Source organism: Rana temporaria, chromosome 6 (genome assembly GCF_905171775.1).
Source record: "Rana temporaria chromosome 6, aRanTem1.1, whole genome shotgun sequence".
Classification (NCBI taxonomy): Eukaryota; Metazoa; Chordata; class Amphibia; order Anura; family Ranidae; genus Rana; species Rana temporaria.
In genome coordinates, this window is record NC_053494.1 from 13775024 (window position 1) to 13799847 (window position 24824).

General features: G+C 47.9%; 1 protein-coding gene across 1 annotated transcript in view; it reads right to left on the reverse strand.

Annotated features, from left to right (window-relative positions):
* The window catches only part of LOC120943137 (cyclin-dependent kinase-like 4), a 46100-nt gene that overhangs the window by 18927 nt on the left and 2349 nt on the right, over window positions 1-24824 (reverse strand). The window contains exons 2-6 of the mRNA XM_040356268.1: window positions 22145-22336; window positions 19383-19504; window positions 4065-4137; window positions 3434-3524; window positions 1129-1329 (exon numbers count right to left, since the gene is read on the reverse strand). Coding sequence (XP_040212202.1) covers window positions 1129-1329; window positions 3434-3524; window positions 4065-4137; window positions 19383-19504; window positions 22145-22312 — 655 coding nt within the window. The 5' untranslated portion in view covers window positions 22313-22336. The remainder of the gene's footprint in view (window positions 1-1128; window positions 1330-3433; window positions 3525-4064; window positions 4138-19382; window positions 19505-22144; window positions 22337-24824) is intronic.

Consider the following 24824-nt stretch of genomic DNA (forward strand, 5'->3'; position numbering starts at 1 on the left):
TGTTTTAATCGCCAAGGGGACTATACAACTAATGTTGATTTACTATTTGCACAGTGCACTTTATTTAGAGATACTGGGCCAGATTCTCAAAAGAGTTACGACGGTGTAACTCAGGAAACACCGTCGTATCTCTGTTTTTGGCCCCGGGTATCTATGCAAGTGATTCCTAGAATCATTTTCGCATAGATACGGGCAAGATCCGACAGGTGTAAGTCACTTACACCGTCGGATCTTAGATGTAATGCGACGCCGGCCGCTAGGTGGCGTTTACGTTCAGTTCTCATTTGACTATGCAAATGAGCCTGATACGCCGATTCCCGAACAAATTTGCGTCGCGTAGTCGTTGTTTACGTCGTTTCCGTAAGCGTAAGGTTACCCCTGCTATATGAGGGGTAACCTTACGCCAGTCCGCCGTATGTCATGTTAAGTATGGCGTCGGGTCAGCGTCGTCTTTTTCCGTCGGTTACGTCGTTTTACTAAGTCGTCCACGAATACGACTTTACGTCAATGGCGCTCACGTCGGCGTCATTGACGTTTTCCGTCGTGAGCTGGAGCATGCGCACTGGGCTATTTTTCCGCCCGGCGCATGCGCAGTTCGATCGTCGCGGGGGCGCGCTTAATTTGAATACAAGCCGCCCCATTTGAATTACGCGGCCATACGCCGGGCCATTTACACTACGCCGCCGCAAATTACGGAGCAAGTGCTTGGAGAATACGCCACTTGCTCCAGTAAGTTGCGGTGGCGTAGTGTAAATAGCTTACGCGACGCCAACGCAGGATGCACGGGAATCTGGCACACTATCAATTAAATGATGGTGTTATTTTTTTTGTATATGCTAATCACAATTTATTTTGTAGACCATGGTATGTTCATATGTCAATACTCAACATTTGATTTCTAGAGCTGCACTGTCTCCACTTTATTTATTCACGCAATTTTTGTAAGGATCCGATTGTAGTGCTGGCTGCTATTGTTTGATTATGTGTATAGTGCAGTATTTTATATTAGTTCCTTGTAAGTTAAGTGAACATATTAAATTACCCTGTAGAGGTAAAGATCTCAGATTACAGCATGAAGCATACGGATGGTCAGAATTACACACAATGCAGCAGGTCCCCAATTATTACCAAGTGTTCTAATGATGAGGTAGAGTTGGTCCACGTCAGATTTTCCGGGCCACAGAGGTTGTCCAGACAGCAGCTCAGCAAAGACACAACCTATGGCCCAAACATCGACTGCCGCCCCGTACTGGGTGTCCCCAACCAGCAGTTCTGGAGCACGGTACCATCGTGTAGCCACATAATCTGTATAATCATCTCCAGGCCGAGCTGTAGAGGAAAGATAAGCAAGACGAGTATATAAGGTGCAGAGATTTATAATGTTTTACAATGCTTCATCGATAAAGATCCAAAGCCCAGGAACCACTGATATGGTACAGTAAGAAATTCAAGAATGTCTCATTAACAGTGCAAAGTGATGTCTCAGTAACTAGCCCCAGGAAGAAGACACACAAGGCCAGGATTCAGAAAAGAGATACGACGGCGTATCTCCTGATACGCCGTCGTATCTCTGAGTGCGGTCGGACATATCTATGCGCCTGATTCAGAGAATCAGTTACGCATAGATATTCCTAAGATCCGACAGGTGTAAGTGTCTTACACCGTCGTATCTTAGGCTGCAATTTCAGGCTGGCCGCTAGGTGGCGTTTCCGTATTTTTACGCAAGGAGTATGCAAATTAGTATTTACGCCGATTCAGAAACGAACGACCGTCCGGCGCTTTTTTTTTACGTCGTTTGCGTTCGGCTTTTTCCGGCGTATAGTTACCCCTGCTATATGAGGGGTATGTGCGGCGTATCCTATGTTAAGTATGGCCGTCGTTCCCGCGGTGAGTTTGGAAATTTTTACGTTGTTTGCGTAAGTCGTTCGCGAATAGGGCTGGACGTAATTTACGTTCACGTCGAAACCAATGACGTCCTTGCGGCGTACTTTGGCGCAATGCACACTGGGATATTTTACGGACGGCGCATGCGCCGTTCCAAAAAAACGTAAAAAAACGCGGGGTCAAGGCAAATTTAAATAAAACACGCCCCCAACATCCCTATTTGAATTACGCGGCCGTACGCCGCAACACATATGTTACGCCGCCGTAAATAAGGGCGCAAGTTCTTTCTGAATACGTTACGCGCATCTTTCTGAATCTGGCCCATATGCTTCATCACAGCAAAAAGATGATGTTTCAAAGCTGTGACACCCCCAATTCTCAAGGCCCTCTTAAAAAAGAGGTTCCTGCAGCTCCGAAATAATGTTTTTTGTCCATGTGGTTTTCTTCAAGTACGAGATCATTTTGTGTTATGGTGGTGTGCTGGTTTTCCCTACAATGTTGTCTGTGGTACCCGAATAGCAAAATGTCCAATTCTGTTCAATTGGTGTAGCACAGCAATAGCTCTGTAGATATGCCACAAAAAGGACACACAGCAATGCCTCCATAAACATGGCACAGTATGGAAGCACAGCATTCCCCATGCACATGGCACAACACAATAAAGATAAATGGCAATGCCTCCATAGATATGCACAATAAGGACACATGTAGGAAGGTGCAATCTATTTTTTCCACTGCAGGTAGCACTGTCCACAGTGGCAATGCAGATGGGGAGGAGGTAGAGAAGAACCTAGTTCCTCTATGGTTTCCTCCATCACAGGGAGGCAGCTATCTGAATAAATGGTGGCTCCCCAGGTGACTTTGGCGGCCACCTTGGGTCGGGCAGAGTCTATATAAGACACTGGCTTCCAGGTTTGGCACACTTTTTGCGAGTGGCTAGAGTAGGGACAGGTCATTCTTCTGTCAATGACAATGTGTCGCGCCAGAGAAAGGTTCTGGAGGAGTGGGGAAAGTGTAGAGATATGCCATCCTTCCAATTTAGAATAAGCAGGGCCGCATTCCGCTCCTCAAGACAAACGCAGTCAGCACCTGAGTCTTCAGTTTATTGTCTCATCTCTGTTACATCTTGTGAGTGTTCCCGGTCGCGTTGTCTTCCCGCTCAGTCTGTGGTGTATTGCTGGACTTCTGTTACAATAAATTCCTGTAACTGCACTTGGAGTCCGTGTGCTTTCTGCCCGCTGCATCATGCTGCACCTACCCACATAGACAGTGATGTCTCCATTCATATGGCAAAGCAAAAACACACACCGATACTACAGAAAACACATCCCATTGAAAACGCCACTCATTCCACAACAACAATACACATTGCAGACATGATTGGAGCGTTTTTGCCCTAAAACCTGTCCTGCCCATCGTTTTGAAGCCGCGAGAGTCTTAATTCAACTAACAAGCGGGCACCACAATTGGGAAGCATTGAAATCGCAAACAAAAAGAGAGGACAATTTGTCAGTGCAACTATCTGTATCCCAAGAGATAAAATACTTACTTAAGATTCTTGCAAAGCCAAAGTCACAGAGTTTTATGACTCCTTGCTTGGTCAGCAGTATATTCTCTGGTTTGACGTCTCGGTGGATGCACTGCCAAAAAAAGGAGATAATATTTAAAGCACAGTGGCTTAATGGTTAGCGCTTTTTCCTTATAGCACTAGGCTCTCTGCTTTCAGAAAATGTATAATTGTTTGAGGGTTTAAAAAAACATTATAGTAAAAATGCAGATTGTAACGTGAACAAAAAAATGAAAACATTGTCCTGGTAAAGTGGTTAAAGCAAAAATGGAACTTCTGCTTTTGCGATCACTGCTATCAAAGACACCGTTTACAATCAATCCCCCCCAGTAATGACTTCTGGGGCCCAAGGGCCGCACTTCAAACACCAAAGGAACACATGTGGCTCTCAGACCACAGGTTGGGCACCAGGGCACTAGATGGTAAAGCTTCCACTTGGCAGGAGCTCCAGATCCCCTGTTGCTCTGTGCTGCTACAGCGTGGGAGTGTATTGTCTGCAAGGTAGGGGGTCAGCTCATATAACCTTCCTCCTGAAACTCTGTTACACGTGTTTCAGCTTTTATGAGATTCAGGGATTGTGATAGATCTACTTAAAACCTGGTAGTCTACTTACATTGTGCTTATGGCAGAAGTTGACAGCTTGCAGAATCTGCTGTACAATGTTCTTTGTTGTTGTGTCAGGGACCCTGAAAAGGGAAGACATATATAAGGTTGTTAGACTTTGAAACCCGAGTTCCTATAGTGTTCCTGTTTTGTCCATGTACTAGAGCAGGGGTCTCCAAACTTTCTAAATGAAGGGCTGGTTTATTATTTTTTCAGACTTTAGGGGGGCCAGACTGTGGCCATCGGGAGTAGAACATGTCCCGGCATCAGTTGGAGTAAACAATGCCCCATAAACAATTGGGAGGAATTGTGCCCCATAATTGGTGTCATAATTGGTGTCAGTGGAAGGAATTGTGCCCTATTGTTGGTGTCTTTGGAGGAATTGTGCCCCATAATTGGTGCCAGTGGGAGGAATAGTGCCCCATTATTGGTGTAATTGATAGAAATATTGATAGAAATAGTGCCCCATCTTTGGGGTCACTGGAAGGAATAGTGCCCCATCATTGGTGTCATTGGGAGGAATTGTGCCCCTTCATTGCTATCATTGGAAGGAATTGTGCCCCATTGTTGGTGTCATTGGAGGAATTGTGCCCCATTACTTGTGTCATTGGGAGGAATTGGGACGCACCAAGGTTGGGTGCTGGGAAGGTTCTGTTACATTGGTGGCAAGCGGTGGGATGCTTCCTGCAGTCTGAAACATTCAAACCTCCACCGAGATCCATTGTCCGTATAGCAGACGAGGAGAGGTACAAATACCAGTCATCATGGAAAAGGAATTCGGAAGGAGGTTGCGAGAGATGCAGATACAGCACAGAGGACCAGTCCGCTGCCCGATTCAGTCCGCTGCGAGCCCTAGAAGGAAACGCTAGCCTGTGAGCAGCGCCATCAGGGAAAAATTCTCCCCTCCATCCAGGAAAGGTACTGGTCGCAGTATGGATTTCGGGTGTTGTTTTTGGGAGAACAACTGTAAAAGGAGCAGACAGCTGAGTTGAGCACACTGGTCTGGGCAGAGATGCAGTTAGATGAGAGCTATAGAGCCCTCCAGCGGCATGTATCCCAAGCATGCCCTTGGATAGCGGATGAAAGCCCAATGGAATGCTTTGGCTATGGCGGCCTGGGACTGTTGTACAGGAAGCTGTGAAGAGACCCTAACTTTGGGAGCGATCTGGAGTAGCAGTTGGAGGAAATAATGGATTACAGAGAAGAGATGCTGGGCACTGGAAGATATGGAGTTTCTGGCCATTCAGGCATGGGAGCTAGAGATCGCCTACAGATGGCTGCTAGAGAGAATAAGTTCAGTGCTCGCAACCTTTCCTCATAACTAATGTCCTCCAGACCCTTTATTAGTTTTGTTGCCCTTCTCTGAACTCTCTCCAGTTCCAGCACATCCTTCCTGAGGACTGGTGCCTTGTGCTGTATGAGTTTGTCAAATAAAGGTTCCATGTTCATACAAGCTATTGTCGGCTAGTCTTGTACAATCGGCTAGAATATCTGATCTCTGATGTTCAGACTGGAAGAGGCTGTATATTGTATATTGATGGAATCACTCAAGCGTAGTGTGGGACATTCCATTACAGTGTCATTGGTAGGAATTGTGCCCTATCATTGGTAAGTAACACACCTTAAGCCGACCCTTCCTCTGCTCCACCTGTACAATCCGTGTCTGTGGGTGCCCCCCTGTGTCTTTATGTGATCTTCGATATACTCCTACATCATCCTTCTCTTGGTGGATATGGACCACTGTCCATGACAAGATCGGTCCCAGGGCCGGCCTTTGGGGTGTGCGAGCTGTGCAGCTGCACAGGGCGCCATGGGCAACAGGGGCGCCGTGCGGCCATCGCAGCTCGCAAAATGTGAGTCGCAGCAGGGCCGGGCGGTCGGCGCTACCACTAGGCGGATTAGGAAGGCAGCCTCCTAGGGTGCACTGCCACCTAAGGGCTCCGCTGACTCTTGCCTCACCTCTTCCTTCTCATTGTCACTCCCCAGGCTCCCGGCAGAGGATAGAGGGGCCCCGGACAGCCTCTTTGTGTATGTTTAGGTGACCAGGGGGCAAGGGGTGAAGATGGGTGGGCGCCACAGGATTAGCTCGCACAGGGCGCCTGAACACCTAAGGCCAGCCCTGATCGGTCCTTATGTGTTAATGTCCATTACACAATATGAATCCTTGCAAAATCCTTTTAACCAGGGCACAAAGCTAAGGTTGCCATGTGTCCTTGTTTGCCGGGAACAGTCCACGTTGTAAGGCTTCTGTCGCTGGGAAACAGGCGCCCTCGGATTAGTCCAAGGCACAGTAAAGTTTGCAGTGCACAGACTTTAACTCATACTAAGGAAGCGGCAAATCAAAAATGGTGCCGATAGAGTGCCCTGTGCGTGCAAAGTGATTTATGTGCCGTGCAGATCGCTCCAGTTGTGTCATTTAGGTCTGACACTTGCATTGGTATGATGAGCTAAGCCTGAGCAATGAAAAGTTAACACTACAATCCTAGGCTCCCCAGGATGATGCTGGGCCCTGGGAATAACAGACACAAACAGCATTCTGTGAGTAACGTGCTGCAGACCTAATCCCTGAACTCTCTGCATTACATATTCTTAAACCCAAAACTCTGTGCATTATGTAATCCTGACCCTTGAATTCTCTGTTAGTTGATCCTGGCCCATAAACTCTGTGCCCATAAACTCTGTGCCCATTGTAAGGGGTTCGTTCGGTAGCGGGGTGTGTGACCCCCTGGATGGGTTCACTACACACTGAATTTATACAGAAAGGCAGTCGAAGACGGTTGAAAAACAAAGATTTTGGTTTATTCTTCCATCTTGCTGGAAACAAGTGCAAGCATCCAAACAGCATAAACAAAATCAAACATAAAATAAACCCTGGCCACTTTGGGCGTCTATCTTCCACACAGGAACCTATCTAGGGAGTCTGGCACAGCCTAGTGCTGGGCAGACACTGCTGGTCATACAGCAGAAAAACAATAGTCTCTTTTTGATTTTTATCAAACAGAAAAATCAATCACCATCTCACCTCCTCAGAAGACTTTCAGCTACTGCTCTCCTTCACTCAGAAAGCCTCAGGATGCAGCAAATCAGTGGTAATCCTCTGGATTACTTATAGAGGCCTTAATTGCCTCATTCTGAACAGCTGAAGTCTTCCAACGCCCTCAAACCTTTCCTGGCTACTTTTGCAGAAGACGCCTAATAACAATTGGTGTATTGTCTAAACAAGGCAGAAATATATCTCCCGTTTGTGACAACACCCACAGATTTACCTGACTTCCTGTCACACCATAAACTCTGTGCATTACCTAATCCTGACCCCTGAACTCTGTGCGCTGCTTGCTCCTGACCCTGGAACTGACTGCGTTACCCACTCCTGACCCGTGAACTCTGTGAGTTACTTACTCCTGAGCCCTGAACCTTGTGAATTACTCAATCATGACCCCGAACTCTACATGTTACTTATTCCAGACCCCTGAACTCTCTGTGTTACTCCTGACCCCCCCCCAAACTCTCTGAGATACTAACCCCTGATCTTTGTGTGTTACTCAATCCTGACTCCTGAACTCTCTGGGCCTGATTTACCAAGCCTTTACTCCATGACTCATGGAGTAAAAGCAGGAGTAGCAGCCGTTTGGCCATTTACTAAAGAAATACGCTGCTAGTGCAGTGTATTTCCCTAGTTACTAATGTGCTCCGTGCGCCCAGGAGAGGGTGCATTGTGCACCAGTACAGACCTGGCGCACGGCACATTAAACTGTAAATTGCGGGGGTTTGGGCGGGAGTTTATTAGGGGGGGAGGTGGGGGGATGCAGGGGAAGTGAAGTGACATGTGTTTTAAAGTGTTTGGCGGGCCGAATTGAAAGGGAAAGTGTTTTTTGAAAACAGATCCCCGTACGCTTGCACAGTGCGCCTGAACCTCGGGAGGTTCATTTGCATACTGGGCATGCGCAGAGAGAAAAGTCAGGGATTCCCGTGCGCCTTGTCAGTACGCCGGGAAAATCTTGGTAAATACCAAGCGGCATACCCGTGATTGCGCTGCGTGACGCGGCGCACGGGAATCTCCGAGCTGTTTTCAGCCCTGAAGGGGAACTCGGCGCCAAATTTCAAACTTGAAATCGGCGCGGGTCCCCCTTCAGGGCTACATTAGGCTCTTAGGCTTGGTCCGGAACGTGAGGGGTTAAACCCGCGCCGATTCGGCGCGGGGGTCCCCCACAGATCCAAACCAAGCCCTCATCCCAAGCACGCAGTCTGGCCCGGACAGGAATGGGGGAGGGGACGAGCGAGCGGCCCCCCCCCCTCCTGAGCCGTACCAGACCGCATGCCCTCAACATGGGGGAGTGTGTGCTGTGGGGGAGGGGGGCACTGCCCCCCCACCCCACAGCACTCTTGCCCCCATGTCGATAGGGACAAGAGCCTCTTCCCGACAACCCTTGCCATTGGTTGTCGGGGTATGCGGGCGGGGCTAATCGGAATCTGCGAGCTCCCTTTAATAAGGGGGCCCCCAGATGCCGGCCCCCCACCCTATGTGAATGAGTATGGGGTACATCGTACCTCTACCCATTCACATGGGGGAAATGTAAAGTAAAATAAAACACCACACAGAATAAAATATTTTATTAATCTGCTCCGGAGCCCCCCCTTTCTTCTTTAGCTCTCTTAGAAGGGGGGGTTTCTTCTCTCCCGATCTTCTGCCGGGACCCTGGGCTTCGGTGATTTCTGCCGGGGGAGGGCGCCATCCCTCGGTCCTCTCCGGAGCCTTCCGCCGGATGCCCCCACCCCATTTAAGCTCTTTTTCATTAGGGAGGGGCATCCGGACTTCGGGGTCTTCTGCCGGGGGATGGCGCCTATCCCCCGGTCGCCAGGGTTCCGGTCTTCCTGGTCTTCTGCCGGGGGTGCGCCAACTCCCAGGTCTTTTCTCTTCTGTCTTCTCTGCTCCCTCTTCTGCCTGGCTCCCCCGCGGAGCCAGGGCTGTCTTCCGTCTTCTTTCTTCTCTCTTCCTTCTTCTGCCTGTCTCCTCCGGGAGCCCAGGGCTTGTCTCCGCTGTCTTCTTCCTTCTCTTCCATTCGATGTTGACACGACGAGGTTCCGCGCTGACATGCCGTGTCAGCGGCGGGCATGGACTTATATAGGGTAATGCCACCATGTGACCTCAACCCATGTGACATCACATTCCCTGGGCATGATGGGAATGTGATGTCACATGGGTTGAGGTCACATGGTGGCATTGCCCTATATAAGTCCATGCCCACTGCTCAGACGGCATTCCAGCGCCGGACCTCGTCGTGTCAACATCCAATGGAAGAGAAGCAAGAAGACAGCGGAGACAAGCCCTGGGCTTCCGGAGGAGACAGGCAGAAGAAGGAAGAGAGAAGAAAGAAGACGGAAGAAAGCCCTGGCTCCGCGGGGGAGCCAGGCAGAAGAGGGAGCAGAGAAGACAGAAGAGAAAAGACCTGGGAGTTGGCGCACCCCCGGCAGAAGACCAGGAAGACCGGAACCCTGGCGGAAGGCACCGGAAAGACCGGGGGATAGGCGCCATCCCCCGGCAGAAGACCCCGAAGTCCGGATGCCCCTCCCTAATGAAAAAGAGCTTAAATGGGGTGGGGGCATCCGGCGGAAGGCTCCGGAGAGGACCGAGGGATGGCGCCCTCCCCCGGCAGAAATCACCGAAGCCCAGGGTCCCGGCGGAAGATCGGGAGAGAAGAAACCCCCCCTTCTAAGAGAGCTAAAGAAGAAAGGGGGGGCTCCGGAGCAGATTAATAAAATATTTTATTCTGTGTGGTGTGTTTTTTTTACTTTACATTTCCCCCATGTGAATGGGTAGAGGTACGATGTACCCCATACTCATTCACTTAGGGTGGGGGGCCGGAATCTGGGGACCCCTTTATTAAAGGGGTCTCTCAGATTCTGATAAGCTCTCCGCCCGCATACCCCGACAACCAACGGCCAGGGTTGTCGGGAAGAGGCTCTTGTCCCTATCGACATGGGGGCAAGAGTGCTTTGGGGTGGGGGGGCAGTGCCCCCCTCCCCCACAGCACACACTCCCCCATGTTGAGGGCATGTGGTCTGGTATGTCTCAGGAGGGAGGGGGGCGCTCGCTCGTCCCCACCCCCATTCCTGTCTGACCAGACTGCGTGCCTGGGATAAGTGCTTGGTTTGGATCTTGGGGGTGACCCCCACGCTATTTTTTTTTGCGCGGGTTTAACCCCTTATGTTCCAGACCAAGCCTAAGAGCCTGGTATGCACCTGGAGGGAACCCACCTTATTTTTTTTTGGGGGGGTCTGGAGTTCCCCTTCATGAACAGCGATCTGTCATTTACACATGTCAGTCCCCCCCCCCCCTACAGTTAGAACACACCCAGGGAACATATTTAACCCCTCCCTCGCACCTAGTGTTAACCCCTTCCCTGCCAGTGGCATTTTTTGAGTAAGCAATGCATTTTTTACAGCACTGATCGCTAGAAAAATGCCAATGGTTCCAAAAAATTGTTCGATGTGTCCGCCATAATGTCGCAGTACCGATAAAAATCGCTGATCGCCCCAATAACTAGTTAAAACAACAAAAAAAAAAAATTTGTAGACGCTATAACTTTTGCAAAAACCAAACACTAAACGCTATTTGCGATTTTTTGGAACCAAAAAGATGTAGAATACGTATCGGCCTAAACTGAGGGGTTTTTTAGTTTTTTGAATATATATTTTTGGGGATATTTATTATAGCAAAAAGTAAAACTAATTTTTACATATGTGGGCGGGACTTACACAAGTCCCGCCCACATATATAAACATCGTTCAAACCACACATGTGAGGTATTGACGCGTGCGTTAGAGCGAGAGCAATACTTTTACCACTAGACCTTCTTTGTAACTATAAACTGGTAACCTGGAAAAAAAAGAAAAAGGTTGCCTATGGGGATATTCACGGAATTCATTTTGGCCCCATTGCAGGAGTGTTTCCAATAGTAAAGCGTGACATGTAAGGTATCTATTTACTCAGTGTAACATCATCTTTCACATTATCCCCAAAAATTGGGCTCACTTTTGTGTTTTGTTAATTTTTAACCACTTGAGCCCGGACCATATTTCTGGTCAATGACCGGGCAAGTTTTTGAGATTCGGCACGGCGTCGCTTTAACTGACAATTGCGCAGTCGTGCGACGTGGCTCCCAAACAAAATTGGCAACCTTTTTTTTCCCACAAATAGATTATTAAATGTGCGTGTTTACTTCTGTCTTTAACACCTCCCCTTCAGGCTGGAAAGCATCAGATCAGGGGAAACCAAAAAAAAAAAGCTCTCATTCCATTGCAGCTTGGTTCCTACATGTGTGATGAACTGAGCATGCTCAAACACTTAGAAAAAAAATATCCTTTCTTTTTAAAAGGTGAAAAACACTCATTGGATGCTCATAGAGCGTGGTTTGGATTAATTGCAGGTGTGCCCAATTACAAGCTCACCCAAACTAGAGACTGCAATTTGGTCATGTGATTTCAATTGCTTCATTACTAGCACTGTTATAAAAAGCTTGGATCGATCAGTCCTCAGCTGCCCTCAGAAGGGGCAGGCTGGCAGAAATGCTGTTGCTAAACACAAATGTGGTTTGTTGCATGGGTTTTGTTTTAATTTGCCAATGGTTTTGGTTTATTTTTAAATGATGTTCACTTTGATGTATTTGTCTATGTGGCCTTATTTTATGAAAAATGTGTAAAGCTATGGTTATTTAGAATTTTGAAATGTATTTTTGTTTGTTTGTCTTTTTTTGCTTTCCTTGTTTTGTTGACCAATAAAAATTACTTTAAAATTGTTAAGTTTGTCTTTTGTTACTTTTTCATGCTACATATGTTGACAGCTGCAGCTGAACTAGGTTTGGGCCTAACAAATTATGTGTGATTTTTGTCTAAGCTTCTTTCCTGGTGTGTAATCATGAAATGTTTGCCATGTTTATTCTCCCTGACTTTAAAGACAAAAACTGGTAAGTATTTTATTTATTCTGCAGTGGTCCTCAGCCCTCAAGTACCCCTGACAGGACATGTTTTGGGGATTTCTCTTATCAAGAATTGCTGTCCAGACTGTATTTTAAAGCACATGTGCAAGATGAAGGAAAACCTGCAAACATGGCCTGTGGGGGGGGTTTGCTATTGGTGGACAGGCTTGACGTGCTGATTTACAGCACTGTGCTTAAATCTAGCGCAAGGCAATCCTATTCAAATTGTGGGTGTTTGAGGGAAGCCAAGTGAGTGTTAGAACCCCTGCTTTGTGTTTTTTTATTTTTGTGTTGAGCTTTGTGTCCCTTTTCTTAAAATTGGCTTCACTTCCTGTCACACAGCTGAACAGGAAGTGAGGTTAAAACCCTACCAGTGTCATTTCTTGGGGACACAGGTCAATCTAACTAGTGTCCCCATTAAGCAAATTGCACTCCAGCACTGCTGTGTACACCCCAAATCATGGGTCTTCAAACTACGGCCCTCCAGTTGTTCAGGAACTACAATTCCCATCATGCCTAGTCATGTCTGTGAATGTCAGTGCATTACAAGGCCTCATGGGATGTGTAGTTCTAAAACAGCTGGAGGGCCGTAGTTTGAGGATCCCTGCCCCAAATGATTATTTAGTTTGGGGTTTAGTAAAGGCAAAGCCACTCTGCAGTACAAGCATAGTTGCTGAAAATCAGAGAGGAAGCACTGATGGTTTTAACATCCAATCCTGTAGAAGCAAAGTTGTTTTGTTTTCTTTCTTCCTTGCTTTGCACTTGTAGTGCAAAGTGGATTTGCCTTTAGTCAATGGACCCCAAAGTCCAAGATCCCTAATAATTTGGGGTGTACACAGCAAAATGCTAGAGTGCAATTTACATAATGGGAAACTATTTAGATTGATCTGTGTCCCCAAGAAAAGATATCAGTAAGGTTTTACCCTCACTTCCTGTTTGGCTATGTGACAGGAAGTGAATGAATTAGAAAGGGTGAAGACACCTCACAAATGTTGTCACTATCAGGGGTGCAGACATCCCCAAAAAATGAGCAGATAATACTTATTTGCAAATTAATAATTTTTTAGTTAACATTGGGTGGGGTGCTCTAACGCACACATTCATACATATTAGCAACGCTCTATCCTGGCCTATTGGCATGGTTATATTTTTTGGGGCTCTCAATAAAACTCTATGAAATTTGTGCTTAAACTAGAACCAGGGGCGGACTGACAACTCATGGGGCCCCTGGGCAATAGAAGATTATGGGGCCCCTCTGGCTTACAGATGACCACCACGCCAGGAGGTAGTGCAGAGGCGGGCAGCTAAAATCTTGGGATATTCACATTAAAAGCATGTCATTTTCGGACATATCGGGGACAGATCTAAAAAAAACACAGATTTTTACATACTGTCCCTGGTTTTACTGAGCCTGGCAACCCGGATGGGGCCCCCTAGTGGCATGGGGCCCTTGGGCAGTGCCCGAGTGACTCAATGGTCAGTCCGCCCCTGACAAGAACTATAATCAACAAGTTTTATTTTCTTTAATTTTGGATAGAGTGAGGGAGGGTTATAGGCCCTGTCAGTTTATTTTGTATTATCTGTGTCCAATTGGGGAGATTTGCCTTCACTTCCTGCCCCATAGCCAAACAGTAAGTGAGAGAAAAACTATGCAAATTAACCACTTCCCGCCCAGCCTATGGCCGATTTACGTCCGGGAAGTGGTTACACAATCCTGACAGGACGTCCTGCAGGATTTCATGCCGCACGAGCCTGTGGGGGCAGGCAGTGCGGCGATCGGTGATGCGGGGTGTCAGTCTGATCTCAGTAAAGAGTCTCTCACGGAGACGGAGACTCTTTACCACGTGATCAGCCGTGTCCAATCACGGCTGATCACGATGTAAACAGGAAGAGCCATCGATGGCTCTTCCTCATTCATGTCTGACAGACGCGAGTATAGGAGAGCCGATCGGCGGCTCTCCTGACAGGGGGCGTTCGCGCTGATTGTTTATCAGCGCAGCCCCCCCTCCGATCACCACACTGGACCACCAGGGATGCCCACCCTGGACCACCAGGGTGTGCAAAAACAAAAAAAATATAGAACAAAAAAACAAAAAGCAATAAAAAATAAGAAAAAAGATGCCAATCAGTGCCCACAAATGGGCACTGACTGGGAAAATCAGTGCCACCCCACAGTGTCCATCAGTGCCACCCCACAGTGCCCATCCATGCACAGTGCCCACCTATCAGTGCCCACCTGTGCCACCCATAAGTATCCATCAGTGCCACCCATAAGTGCCGCCCATCTGTGCCGCCCATCTGTGCCCATCAGTGCCGCCTATGAGTGCCCATCAGTGCCGCATAGCAGCGCCGCCAATCAATGCCACCTCATCTGTGCCGTCAGTACTACCTCATCGATGTCCATCAGTGCCATCTCATCGGTGCCCATCAGTGCCGCCATATCAGTGCCCGTAATTGAAATAGAAAAACGTATTTACCAAAAAATTTACCTAAAAAAATAAAAACTTTTTTTTGTTTCAAAATTTGCAGTCTTTTTTTAGTTGTTGCGCAAAAAAAAAAAACGCAGAGGTGATCAAATAACAACAAAAGAAAGCTCTATTTGTGGGGAAAAAAGGACGCCAATTTTGTTTGGGTACAGTGTTGTATGACCGCGCAATTGCCATTCAAAGTGCGACAGTGTTGAAAGCTGAAAATTGGCTTGGCGGGAAGGTGCGTAAGTGCCTGGTATGGAAGTGGTTAAGGGAATCCAGTGCCCCCCCAGAACTAGTGTGTGGGTCCCCTGAAAATTACTGGGCGGGGTTATACAAAAACAGGGTGTGACCTTGACAGGAAGGGGTGGGTCATTTTTCTATTAGGAGGTGCAGATATGTAGTCAGGCCTAGGGCAGAACCAAACCTAAATATACTACTGCATATTAGGGCTTATTTAGACCGGAACCGATTTACAGCGTGTTTTTATATTGTGGGAGGAAACCCACGCAGGCACAGGGAGAACATGCAAACTCCATGCAGATGCTGTCACGGGCGGGATTCGAACCAACGACTCTTTTGCTGCTAGGTCAAAGTGCTATACACTACACCACTGTGGTGAACGAACATGATTGCAGCTGAAAGCATGAGAACTTTTTTTTTTTTTTCAATACCATGCTTTCCAGCCTTATTGACCCCGCCTCTCTCCATAAAGAGGACCTGTCACACACTAGTCCTATTACAAGGGATGTTTACATTCCTTGTAATAGGAAGAAAACTGATCATTTTTTTTTTATTTTTTTATTTCAGTGTAAAACATTATAAAACTAAATAAAAATAAATAAGAAAACCCCAAAAAAAAATTTTAAAGCGCCCCGTCCCGACGAGCTCGCGCACAGAAGCAAACGCATACGCGAGTAGCGCCCGCATATGAAAACGGTATTCAAACCACACAAGTGAGGTATCGCCGCGATCGTTAGAGTGAGAGCAATAATTCTAGCCCTAGACCTACTCTGCAACTCAAAAAATGCAACCTGTAGAATTTTTTAAACGTCGCCTATCGAGATTTTTAAAGGGTAAAAGTTTGATGCCATGCCACGAGCGGGCGCAATTTTTAAGCGTGACATGTTGGGTATCATTTTACTCGGCGTAACATTATCTTTCACAATATATAAAAAAATTGGGCAAAATGTATTGTTGTCTTATTTTTTAATTCAAAAAAGTGATTTTTATCCAAAAAAAGTGCGCTTGTAAGACCGCTGCGCAAATACGGTGTGACAAAAAGTATTGCAATGACTGCCATTTTATTCCCTAGGATGTCTGCTAAAAAAAAATATATAATGTTTGGGGGTTCTGATTAATTTTCTAGCCAAAAAATTGTGATTTTCACATGAAGGAGAGAAGTGCCAGAATTAACCCGGTGGGCAAGTGGTTAAAGTACTCATGGCTATAAAGAATAGAGTCATTGCTTATTAAAAAAAAAAAAAAAAAAAGGAGGTCCCTCCAAATTAAATTACCAGGCCCTTCAGGTCTGGAATGGATATTAAGGGGAACCCCGCCGTGAAAAAAAACCCAAAAAATGGCGTGGGGTCCCCCCAAATATCCATACCAGACCCTTCAGGTCTGGTGTGGATTTTAAGGGGAACTCCACCCCAAATTGAAAAAAAAATGGCGTGGAGTCCCCCTAAAAATCCACACCAGACCCTTATCCGAGCACGTTAACCTGGCCGGCCGCAGAAAAGAGGGGGGGACAGAGTGCGGCCCCCCCCCCTCTCCTGAACCGCACCAGGCCACATGCCCTCAACATGGGGAGGATGTCCCCATGTTGATGGGGACAAGGGTCTCATCCCCACAACCCTTGCCCGGTGGTTGTGGGGGTATGCGGGCGGGGGGCTTATCAGAATCTGGAAGACCCCTTTAACAAAGGGGACCCCCAGATCCTGGCCCCCCCCTATGTGAAATGGTAATGGGGTACATTGTACCTCTACCATTTCACCCCAAAAAAATGTCAAAGTGTTAAAAATGACAGTAGCCGGTTTTTGACAAATCTTTTAATAAAATCTTCTTTTCTTCTTTCCTTCGGGTTTCTTCCGCTGCTTCTTTCTTCTCGTTCACATCTTGCCCGACGTGTTCTTCTATCTTCTCCGTCCGTCCTTCAGCCTTCTGGTCCCGCATCTTGCCCGTTGTCTTGTCCTGTCTTCTTCTCCGTCCGCCTCCTCGTCCGCATCTTGGGTCTTCTGCGGTGTTCTTCTCGTCCCCGGACCCAGCGTTTGAATTTGATTTGGCCGCCGTTTTCCCGCTCCTGGGACCCGCCCCCCTCTGACGCCACAAGTAAACTCCTTAGAAGGTCATGTGCGTCAGAGGGGGGCGGGGTCGCAGAGCGTCACACAGCGGGGGAATTCAATTTCAATCGCGCCGCCCGGAGAAGAAGTTCCCGCCGTGTCACACTCATGTGACCCCGCCCCCCTCTGACGCCACAAGTAAACTCCTTAGAAGGTCATGTGCGTCAGAGGGGGGCGGGGTCACATGAGTGTGACACGGCGGGAACTTCTTCTCCGGGCGGCGCGATTGAAATTGAATTCCCCCGCTGTGTGACGCTCTGCGACCCCGCCCCCCTCTGACGCACATGACCTTCTAAGGAGTTTACTTGTGGCGTCAGAGGGGGGCGGGGTCACATGAGTGTGACACGGCGGGAACTTCTTCTCCGGGCGGCGCGATTGAAATTGAATTCCCCCGCTGTGTGACGCTCTGCGACCCCGCCCCCCTCTGACGCACATGACCTTCTAAGGAGTTTACTTGTGGCGTCAGAGGGGGGCGGGTCCCAGGAGCGGGAAAACGGCGGCCAAATCAAATTCAAACGCTGGGTCCGGGGACGAGAAGAACACCGCAGAAGACCCAAGATGCGGACGAGGAGGCGGACGGAGAAGAAGACAGGACAAGACAACGGGCAAGATGCGGGACCAGAAGGCTGAAGGACGGACGGAGAAGATAGAAGAACACGTCGGGCAAGATGTGAACGAGAAGAAAGAAGCAGCGGAAGAAACCCGAAGGAAAGAAGAAAAGAAGATTTTATTAAAAGATTTGTCAAAAACCGGCTACTGTCATTTTTAACACTTTGACATTTTTTTGGGGGTGAAATGGTAGAGGTACAATGTACCCCATTACCATTTCACACAGGGGGGGGGGGTCAGGATCTGGGGGTCCCCTTTGTTAAAGGGGTCTTCCAGATTCTGATAAACCTCCCGCCCGCATACCCCCACAACCACCGGGCAAGGGTTGTGGGGATGAGACCCTTGTCCCCATCAACATGGGGACATCCTCCCCATGTTGAGGGCATGTGGCCTGGTGCGGTTCAGGAGAGAGGGGGGGCCGCACTCTGTCCCCCCCTCTTTTCTGCGGCCGGCCAGGTCAACGTGCTCGGATAAGGGTCTGGTGTGGATTTTTAGGGGGACTCCACGCCATTTTTTTTTTCAATTTGGGGTGGAGTTCCCCTTAAAATCCACACCAGACCTGAAGGGTCTGGAATGGATATTTGCCGGGAACCGCACGTCTTTTTTTTTTTTGGTTTTTACGGCGGGGTTCCCCTTAATATCCATTCCAGACCTGAAGGGCCTGGTAATTTAATTTGGGGGAACCCCTACACATTTTTTTGTTTGTTTTATGAATGAATCCCTTTAGAATTGTCAGAGCCGACAATTCATTATAGCCGCGTGTGAATTTTTAAATGACTTTTTTCCTTCTGAATGTCATTTTGTGCAGGGGGAGTTCTAAGTGCGGGAAAAATGCGCTATTTCACATGCTGACATTACACCCCCCCAGGTACGAAATTTAAAGGAATATTTCACTTTTATTGTTTCACTTTAAGAATTATTAATTTCACTGCTCCCGAAAAAACGGCCGTTTTAAAAAATAAAAAAAGCATTGATACATGTTCCCTGGGGCAGGACTGAGGTCCCCAAACACTTTTTAGGACAAAACTTGCAGATTAGCCTTTAAAATGAACACTTTTGATTTCTCCCATAGACTTCTATAGGGAGTTCGGCGCGGCTTTACATATTAGTTTCAATGCGCCGGCTGCTACGCTGGTTCATGCGCCCAATTAAGCCTCCACCCGGAGTACTAATTAACGCATGAACCAGCGCAGCGCACAGAGCATAGTAAATCAGGCCCTCTGTGTCACTTACGCATGGCCACTAAACACTCTACGTTGCTATCTCCTGACCCCTGAACTTTCTGCATTACTTACTTCTGACACCTGCACTCTGCGTGTTACCTAATCTTGACCCCGGCACTCTAAGCTTTACACTCTTTTAAAGCGGGGGTTCACCCTATAGACGGGAAAAAAACATTTTTTTTTTCTTTTACCTTTAAATCAGGCATTGTAGCGCGAGCTACAGTATGCCTGTCCCGTTTTTTTTAGCCCCGTACTCACCTTGTAATCGTCCATCGAAGATACCGGGGAATGGGCGTGCCTATGGAGACGGAGGATGATTGACGGCCGGCTCTGGCGCGTCACGCTTCTCCGGAAATAGCCGAAATAGGCTTGGTCTTCACGACGCGTGCGCATAGCCTGTGCGCAGGCGCCGTGAAGAGCCGAGACCTACTCCGGCTGTCTTCGGGGAGAGTGACGTGCCAGGGCCGGCCGTCAATCATCCTCCCTCTCCATAGGCACGCCCATTCCCCGCGGGAGCCGAAATCTACGATGGACGACTACAAGGTGAGTACGGGGTTAAAAAAATCGGGACAGGCATACTGTAGCTCGCGCTACAATGCCTGTCTCGATGGTAAAATGTGTCGGGGGGGGGTGAACTACCGCTTTAAGCGATTAATTCTGAAAATCTAGTAACTTTACACAAAACGTGGCAACCTTCACATGGGACTTACCCATTTGGGTGTCTCTCCAACTCGTTAAGAACAGTTTGGTCACAATATTCAAAGACTAGGTGGAGTTTCCTCTTCCTGCGGAAAACCTCCAGCAGATTCACCAGATTGCTGTGTTTTAGTTGCTGAAATGAACAAAAAAATTAGGTTAAAGGGAAACTCCCCCCAAAACATGGAGTGGTGAAGGGACAGAACTTCTGCCTCTAGTTTATTCCCCATTGGAGAGCTCGTCTCTTCACTTCCCGCTCCTCTCTGCACATGCCCCGGGTCTCTTCACTTCCCGCTCCTCTCTGCACATGCCCCGGGTCTCTTCACTTCCCGCCCCTCTCTGCACATGCCCCGGGTCTCTTCACTTCCCGCTCCTCTCTGCACATGCCCCGGGTCTCTTCACTTCCCGCTCCTCTCTGCACATGCCCCGGGTCTCTTCACTTCCCGCCCCTCTCTGCACATGCCCCGGGTCTCTTCACTTCCCGCTCCTCTCTGCACATGCCCCGGGTCTCTTCACTTCCCGCTCCTCTCTGCACATGCCCCGGGTCTCTTCACTTCCCGCTCCTCTCTGCACATGCCCCGGGTCGCTTCACTTCCCGCTCCTCTCTGCACATGCCCCGGGTCTCTTCACTTCCCACCCCTCTCTGCACATGCCCCGGGTCTCTTCACTTCCCACCCCTCTCTGCACATGCCCCGGGTCTCTTCACTTCCCGCTCCTCTCTGCACATGCCCCGGGTCTCTTCACTTCCCGCTCCTCTCTGCACATGCCCCGGGTCTCTTCACTTCCCGCTCCTCTCTGCACATGCCCCGGGTCGCTTCACTTCCCGCTCCTCTCTGCACATGCCCCGGGTCTCTTCACTTCCCGCTCCTCTCTGCACATGCCCCGGGTCGCTTCACTTCCCGCTCCTCTCTGCACATGCCCCGGGTCTCTTCACTTCCCGCTCCTCTCTGCACATGCCCGGGTCTTCTACAGAGTGCCCTGGATGTCCTTTACAATAATTGTTGCCATCATTTTTATAGAAACATATTTCAGTCTTGATCATTCATTCTCCCACCAGTGACTGCATTTCCCCCTCACAATTCCTTAGAACTGCGTTGGATTACACTTAAAGGGGTTGTAAAGGTTTGTTTTTTATTTTCTAAATAGGTTCCTTTAAGCTAGTGCATTGTAGGTTCACTTACCTTTTCCTTCCATTTCCCTTCTAAATTTTTTTTTTTCTTTGTCTGAATTTCTCACTTCCTGTTTCTCCTCAGTAAGCTTGCCCCCCATCATCCGAGCCGTTCTGGCTGGAGGTTAGTCAGCGTGCTCGTCCCTCCCTTGGCACTACATCCCTGCGGGGAGATAATGTGTTCACAGTGTCTCCTTGCAGGGATCTAGTCCCAAGGGAGAGGAGGAGCACGCTAACTAACCTCCAGCCAGAACAGGTGATGGGGGCAAGCTTACTGAGGAGGAACAGGAAGTGAGAAATTCAGACAAAGAAAAAAAAACATTTAGAAGGGAAATTGAAGGAAAGGGTAAATGAACCAACAATGCACTAGCTTAACCACTTAGGACCGCCTCCCACATATAAGTTGGCAGAATGGCACAGCTGGGCACCGCGCCCGCGACCCGGTCCGAAGCTCCGTAAACGCGGCCGCGGGACCCGCGGACCCGATCGCCGCTGGAGTCCCGCGATCGGTCCCCGGAGTTGAAGAATGGGGAGAGCTGTGTGTAAACACAGCTTCCCCGTTCTTCACTGTGGCGCTGTCATTGATCGTGTGTTCCCTAATATAGGGAGACACGATCAATGACGTCAAACGTCCAGCCCCGCCCCCCTACAGTTAGAAACACAGATGAGGTCACACATAACCCCTTCAGCGCCCCCTTGTGGTTAACTCCCAAACTGCAATTGGCATTTTCACAGTAATCAGTGCATTTTTTATGCATTTTTTGCTGTAAAAAAAATGACAATGGTCCCAAAAATGTGTCAAAATTGTCCGAAGTGTCCGCCGTAATGTCGCAGTCACGAAAAAAACGCTGATCGCCGCCATTAGTAGTAAAAAAAAAAAATTATAAAAATGAAAAAAAACTATCGCCTATTTTGTAAACGCTATAAATTTTGCGCAAACCAATCAATAAACGCTTATTGCGATTTTTATTTACCAAAAATAGGTAGAAGAATACGTATCGGCCTAAACTGAAGAAAAAAAAATGTTTTTTACAAACTTTTTGGGGATATTTATTATAGCAAAAAGGAAAAAATATTGCATTTTTTTCAAAATTGTCGCTCTATTTTTGTTTATAGCGCAAAAAATAAAACCCGCAGAGGTGATCAAATACCACCAAAAGAAAGCTCTATTTGTGGGGGAAAAAGGACGCCAATTTTGTTTGGGAGCCACGTCGCACGACCGCGCAATTGTCAGTTAAAGCGACGCAGTCCCGAATCGCAAAAACTGTCCCGGTCCTTTACCTGCATTTTGGTCCGGGTCTTAAGTGGTTAAAGGAACCTATTTAGAAAATAAAAAACAAACCTTTACAACCCCTTTAAGCCCCTTAATGGAGATGAGGAAAAGGGAAATTGTTCTATAGTCCAGCAGGGAAGAACACAAGCAGGGATAACAACTCTGGTAAAACCTGAAGGTAAGAAAATACAATGGTGACCATTGAGGTTTGGTTTCCTTTTCTAATCTGCACTGGGAGAAAAATTAAAGCTGGAATTAAATTTTTTGTTAATGTGGAAATTTTCTTTCCCCATTTTCCCCGCCAAAAGCACATATGGATCAGGGAAGGTCCTCACCTTTAGCATACGTATTTCACGCAAAGCTATCTTTTTAATAACCGGATCGTCCTCGGACTCCACAAACTTTTTGATGGCCACCACTTGCCCAGTCTCCTTGTTTCGACATTTGAACACCACTCCGTAGGATCCTTCACCAATCTTGGCCAACTTCTCGTACTTCTCCATGGTGGGAATGGTGTGTCGGGTCAACTATAAAAAAAGACACCATGAGCCGTGTCAGCAGGGTTTATATATAGAAAGTTATGGGAAGCCATGTGGAAATGCTGGTTAGCGGCTAGATTCCAGCTGTGTAAGGTAGAGCCCTGGTCTGTAGCCCTTTGGTATCTTTACTATGTGACCCTCAGGCCCCACCAGTCTGCAGATAGTGTTGTACTTGCTTAAAGTGGTTAGAAACCTCAGACATAAAGTATGAACAAAGCATATCCCTCTATTGTGTGCACTTGTCTTAATAAAGAGCACTAATTGTCCTTTATTTCTGCTGCTTTGTTCCTCTGCTATCAGAATCAGTCACGTGTGACAAATTTGTCTGACACCAAGAGAAAAAAAGGTGACAGGGAGAGGGATCTCCAGCAGATTGATAGCCTCAGCTCTGTTCCTGTGTACTGTCTGGTGGGAGGCAGAGGAAGTGGATGTAAAGCCACTCTCATCCTTTCTAAGCTCCTGCCGTAGTGCTGATCTATAAGGATATAGATGCCTCCTGCATGTATCCTTACCTGTCAAATGTCTCCCCTCTGTCTGCTATAAGAACTGAAAAACTGCAGATTCTGTGGGTGGGTCTGTTGTCTGGAGCTCGGTGGGTGGAGTCGTGATGTCAGTAGACTCTCCGCCCACCTCTACACTCCCCTTGTCAACATGCATTTTTTCCTGTGTATTCCTTACACTAAATTCTGCTATGATCACCAACATCCAATCAAAATCCAGAAAAGTAACCACATGACTTTAGAAAAGGAGTGGGGGGTGGCAATTAAAAAATAATGCCTGTCTCCAGGCCAGTGCATTAGATATGTAAATAACCTGTCACTTACAGCAAGGGGGCGGAACGGACTAAGGTTTTTCTCTGTAAGTCCGTTTTATTTCACTGAACAATAAAAGAGGATTGCTCAGAGCTGGATTAACTCTGTGTGGCAAGACTGGGCACAGATGATAGGAAATCTTATACTCTACATTGTGACATTTTTTTTTCAAGTTTACATCCACTTTAAAGCAGGATTCCACCCGCGATTTTTTATTTTATTTTTTAAGTCAGCAGCTACAAACACTGTAGCTGCTGACTTTTTATAGGGCACTTACCTGTCCTAGGCGCCCGCGATGTCAGCTCCCTCTAAGGCCGACCCCTCGATCACGGAGGGTCCCGGCGCCGCCATCCTCAGTAAGGGAAACAGGCAGTGGAGCCTTGCGGCTTCACTGCCCGTTTCCAACTGCGCATGCGCGAGTCTCGCGCTGCTTTGTTATAGGCGGCTTCTTTTTGGGATACACACAGTTCCCAGAAGGCAGCGCGCCACATTCACCAGAAGATACCACGAGGAGGACGAGGAAGAAAAGCTGCCGCGGTGGATGAAGAGGCAGATTAGGAACTTCAGCATAGCAACCGCTATTTCTTGTAAGTGAAAAAAATTATTTCATAATTGTTTTCGATTTTCTGTAAAAAAAAAAAAATTCAGGGTGGAACTCCACTTTAAAGGTTCACTAAAGGCAGAATTATTATTATTTTTTTTAAATAACAAACATGTTATACTTACCTCCACTGTGCAGCTCGTTTTGCACAGAGTGTCCCCTAACCCTGTCTTCTGGGGTACCTCGGCGGCTGTCTTGGCTCCTCCTTGCAAAAGCTTTCTACCTTCGAGTTCGCATGGTGGAAAGCTTTTGCGAGCGTGCTCCCGTGATACAGCGGTGGACAAAGCGCCGACTGTATCACTCGGCCCTCCCCCCGGCGTGCCGCGTCATCCGCTGTGATTGACAGCAGCGCCAGCCAATGGCTGCGCTGCTATCAATCCGTCCAGCCTAGCCAATCAACGGGCAGGTTGGGAACCGAAGAGGATCACATGGACGCGCGCAAGACTTTCGAGGGGTCAGGTAAGTCAAAAGGGGGTTCGGGGGGGGGAGGTACCATCGGATGTTTTTTCACCTTAATGCATAGGATGCATTAAAGCGGATGTGCCACGGGAAAATAATATTAAAAGCCAGCAGCTACAAATACTGCAGCTGCTGACTTTTAATATTAGGACACTTACCTGTCCTGGAGTCCAGCGCCGATCGCAGCAGAGCACGAGCGATCGCTCGTCTCTCTGCTGCTCCCCCCGCCATCCATCTGCTGCTCCCCCCGCCATGTGTGCTGGGAGCCGAGTGTTCCCAGCACACAACGGGCGACAGACGGGATGTGACGGAATGCCCGTCTTTTGCCCGTAGCGTCTGGCCGGAAGTGGGTGCAAATACCTGTCTTTAGACAGGTATCTGCACCCCCCTCCCCCCTGAAAGGTGTCAAATGTGACACCGGAGGGGGGGGAGGGTTCTGATCAGCGGGACTCCACTTTAGGGTGGAGAACCGCTTTAAGGTGAAAAAACATGAACCTTTACAACCCCTTTAAGGTGAAAAAACATGAACCTTTACAACCCCTTTAACAATGTAAGAAGCATTAACATACAGATAATGAAAAGATAAACATCCTGTATAAATATG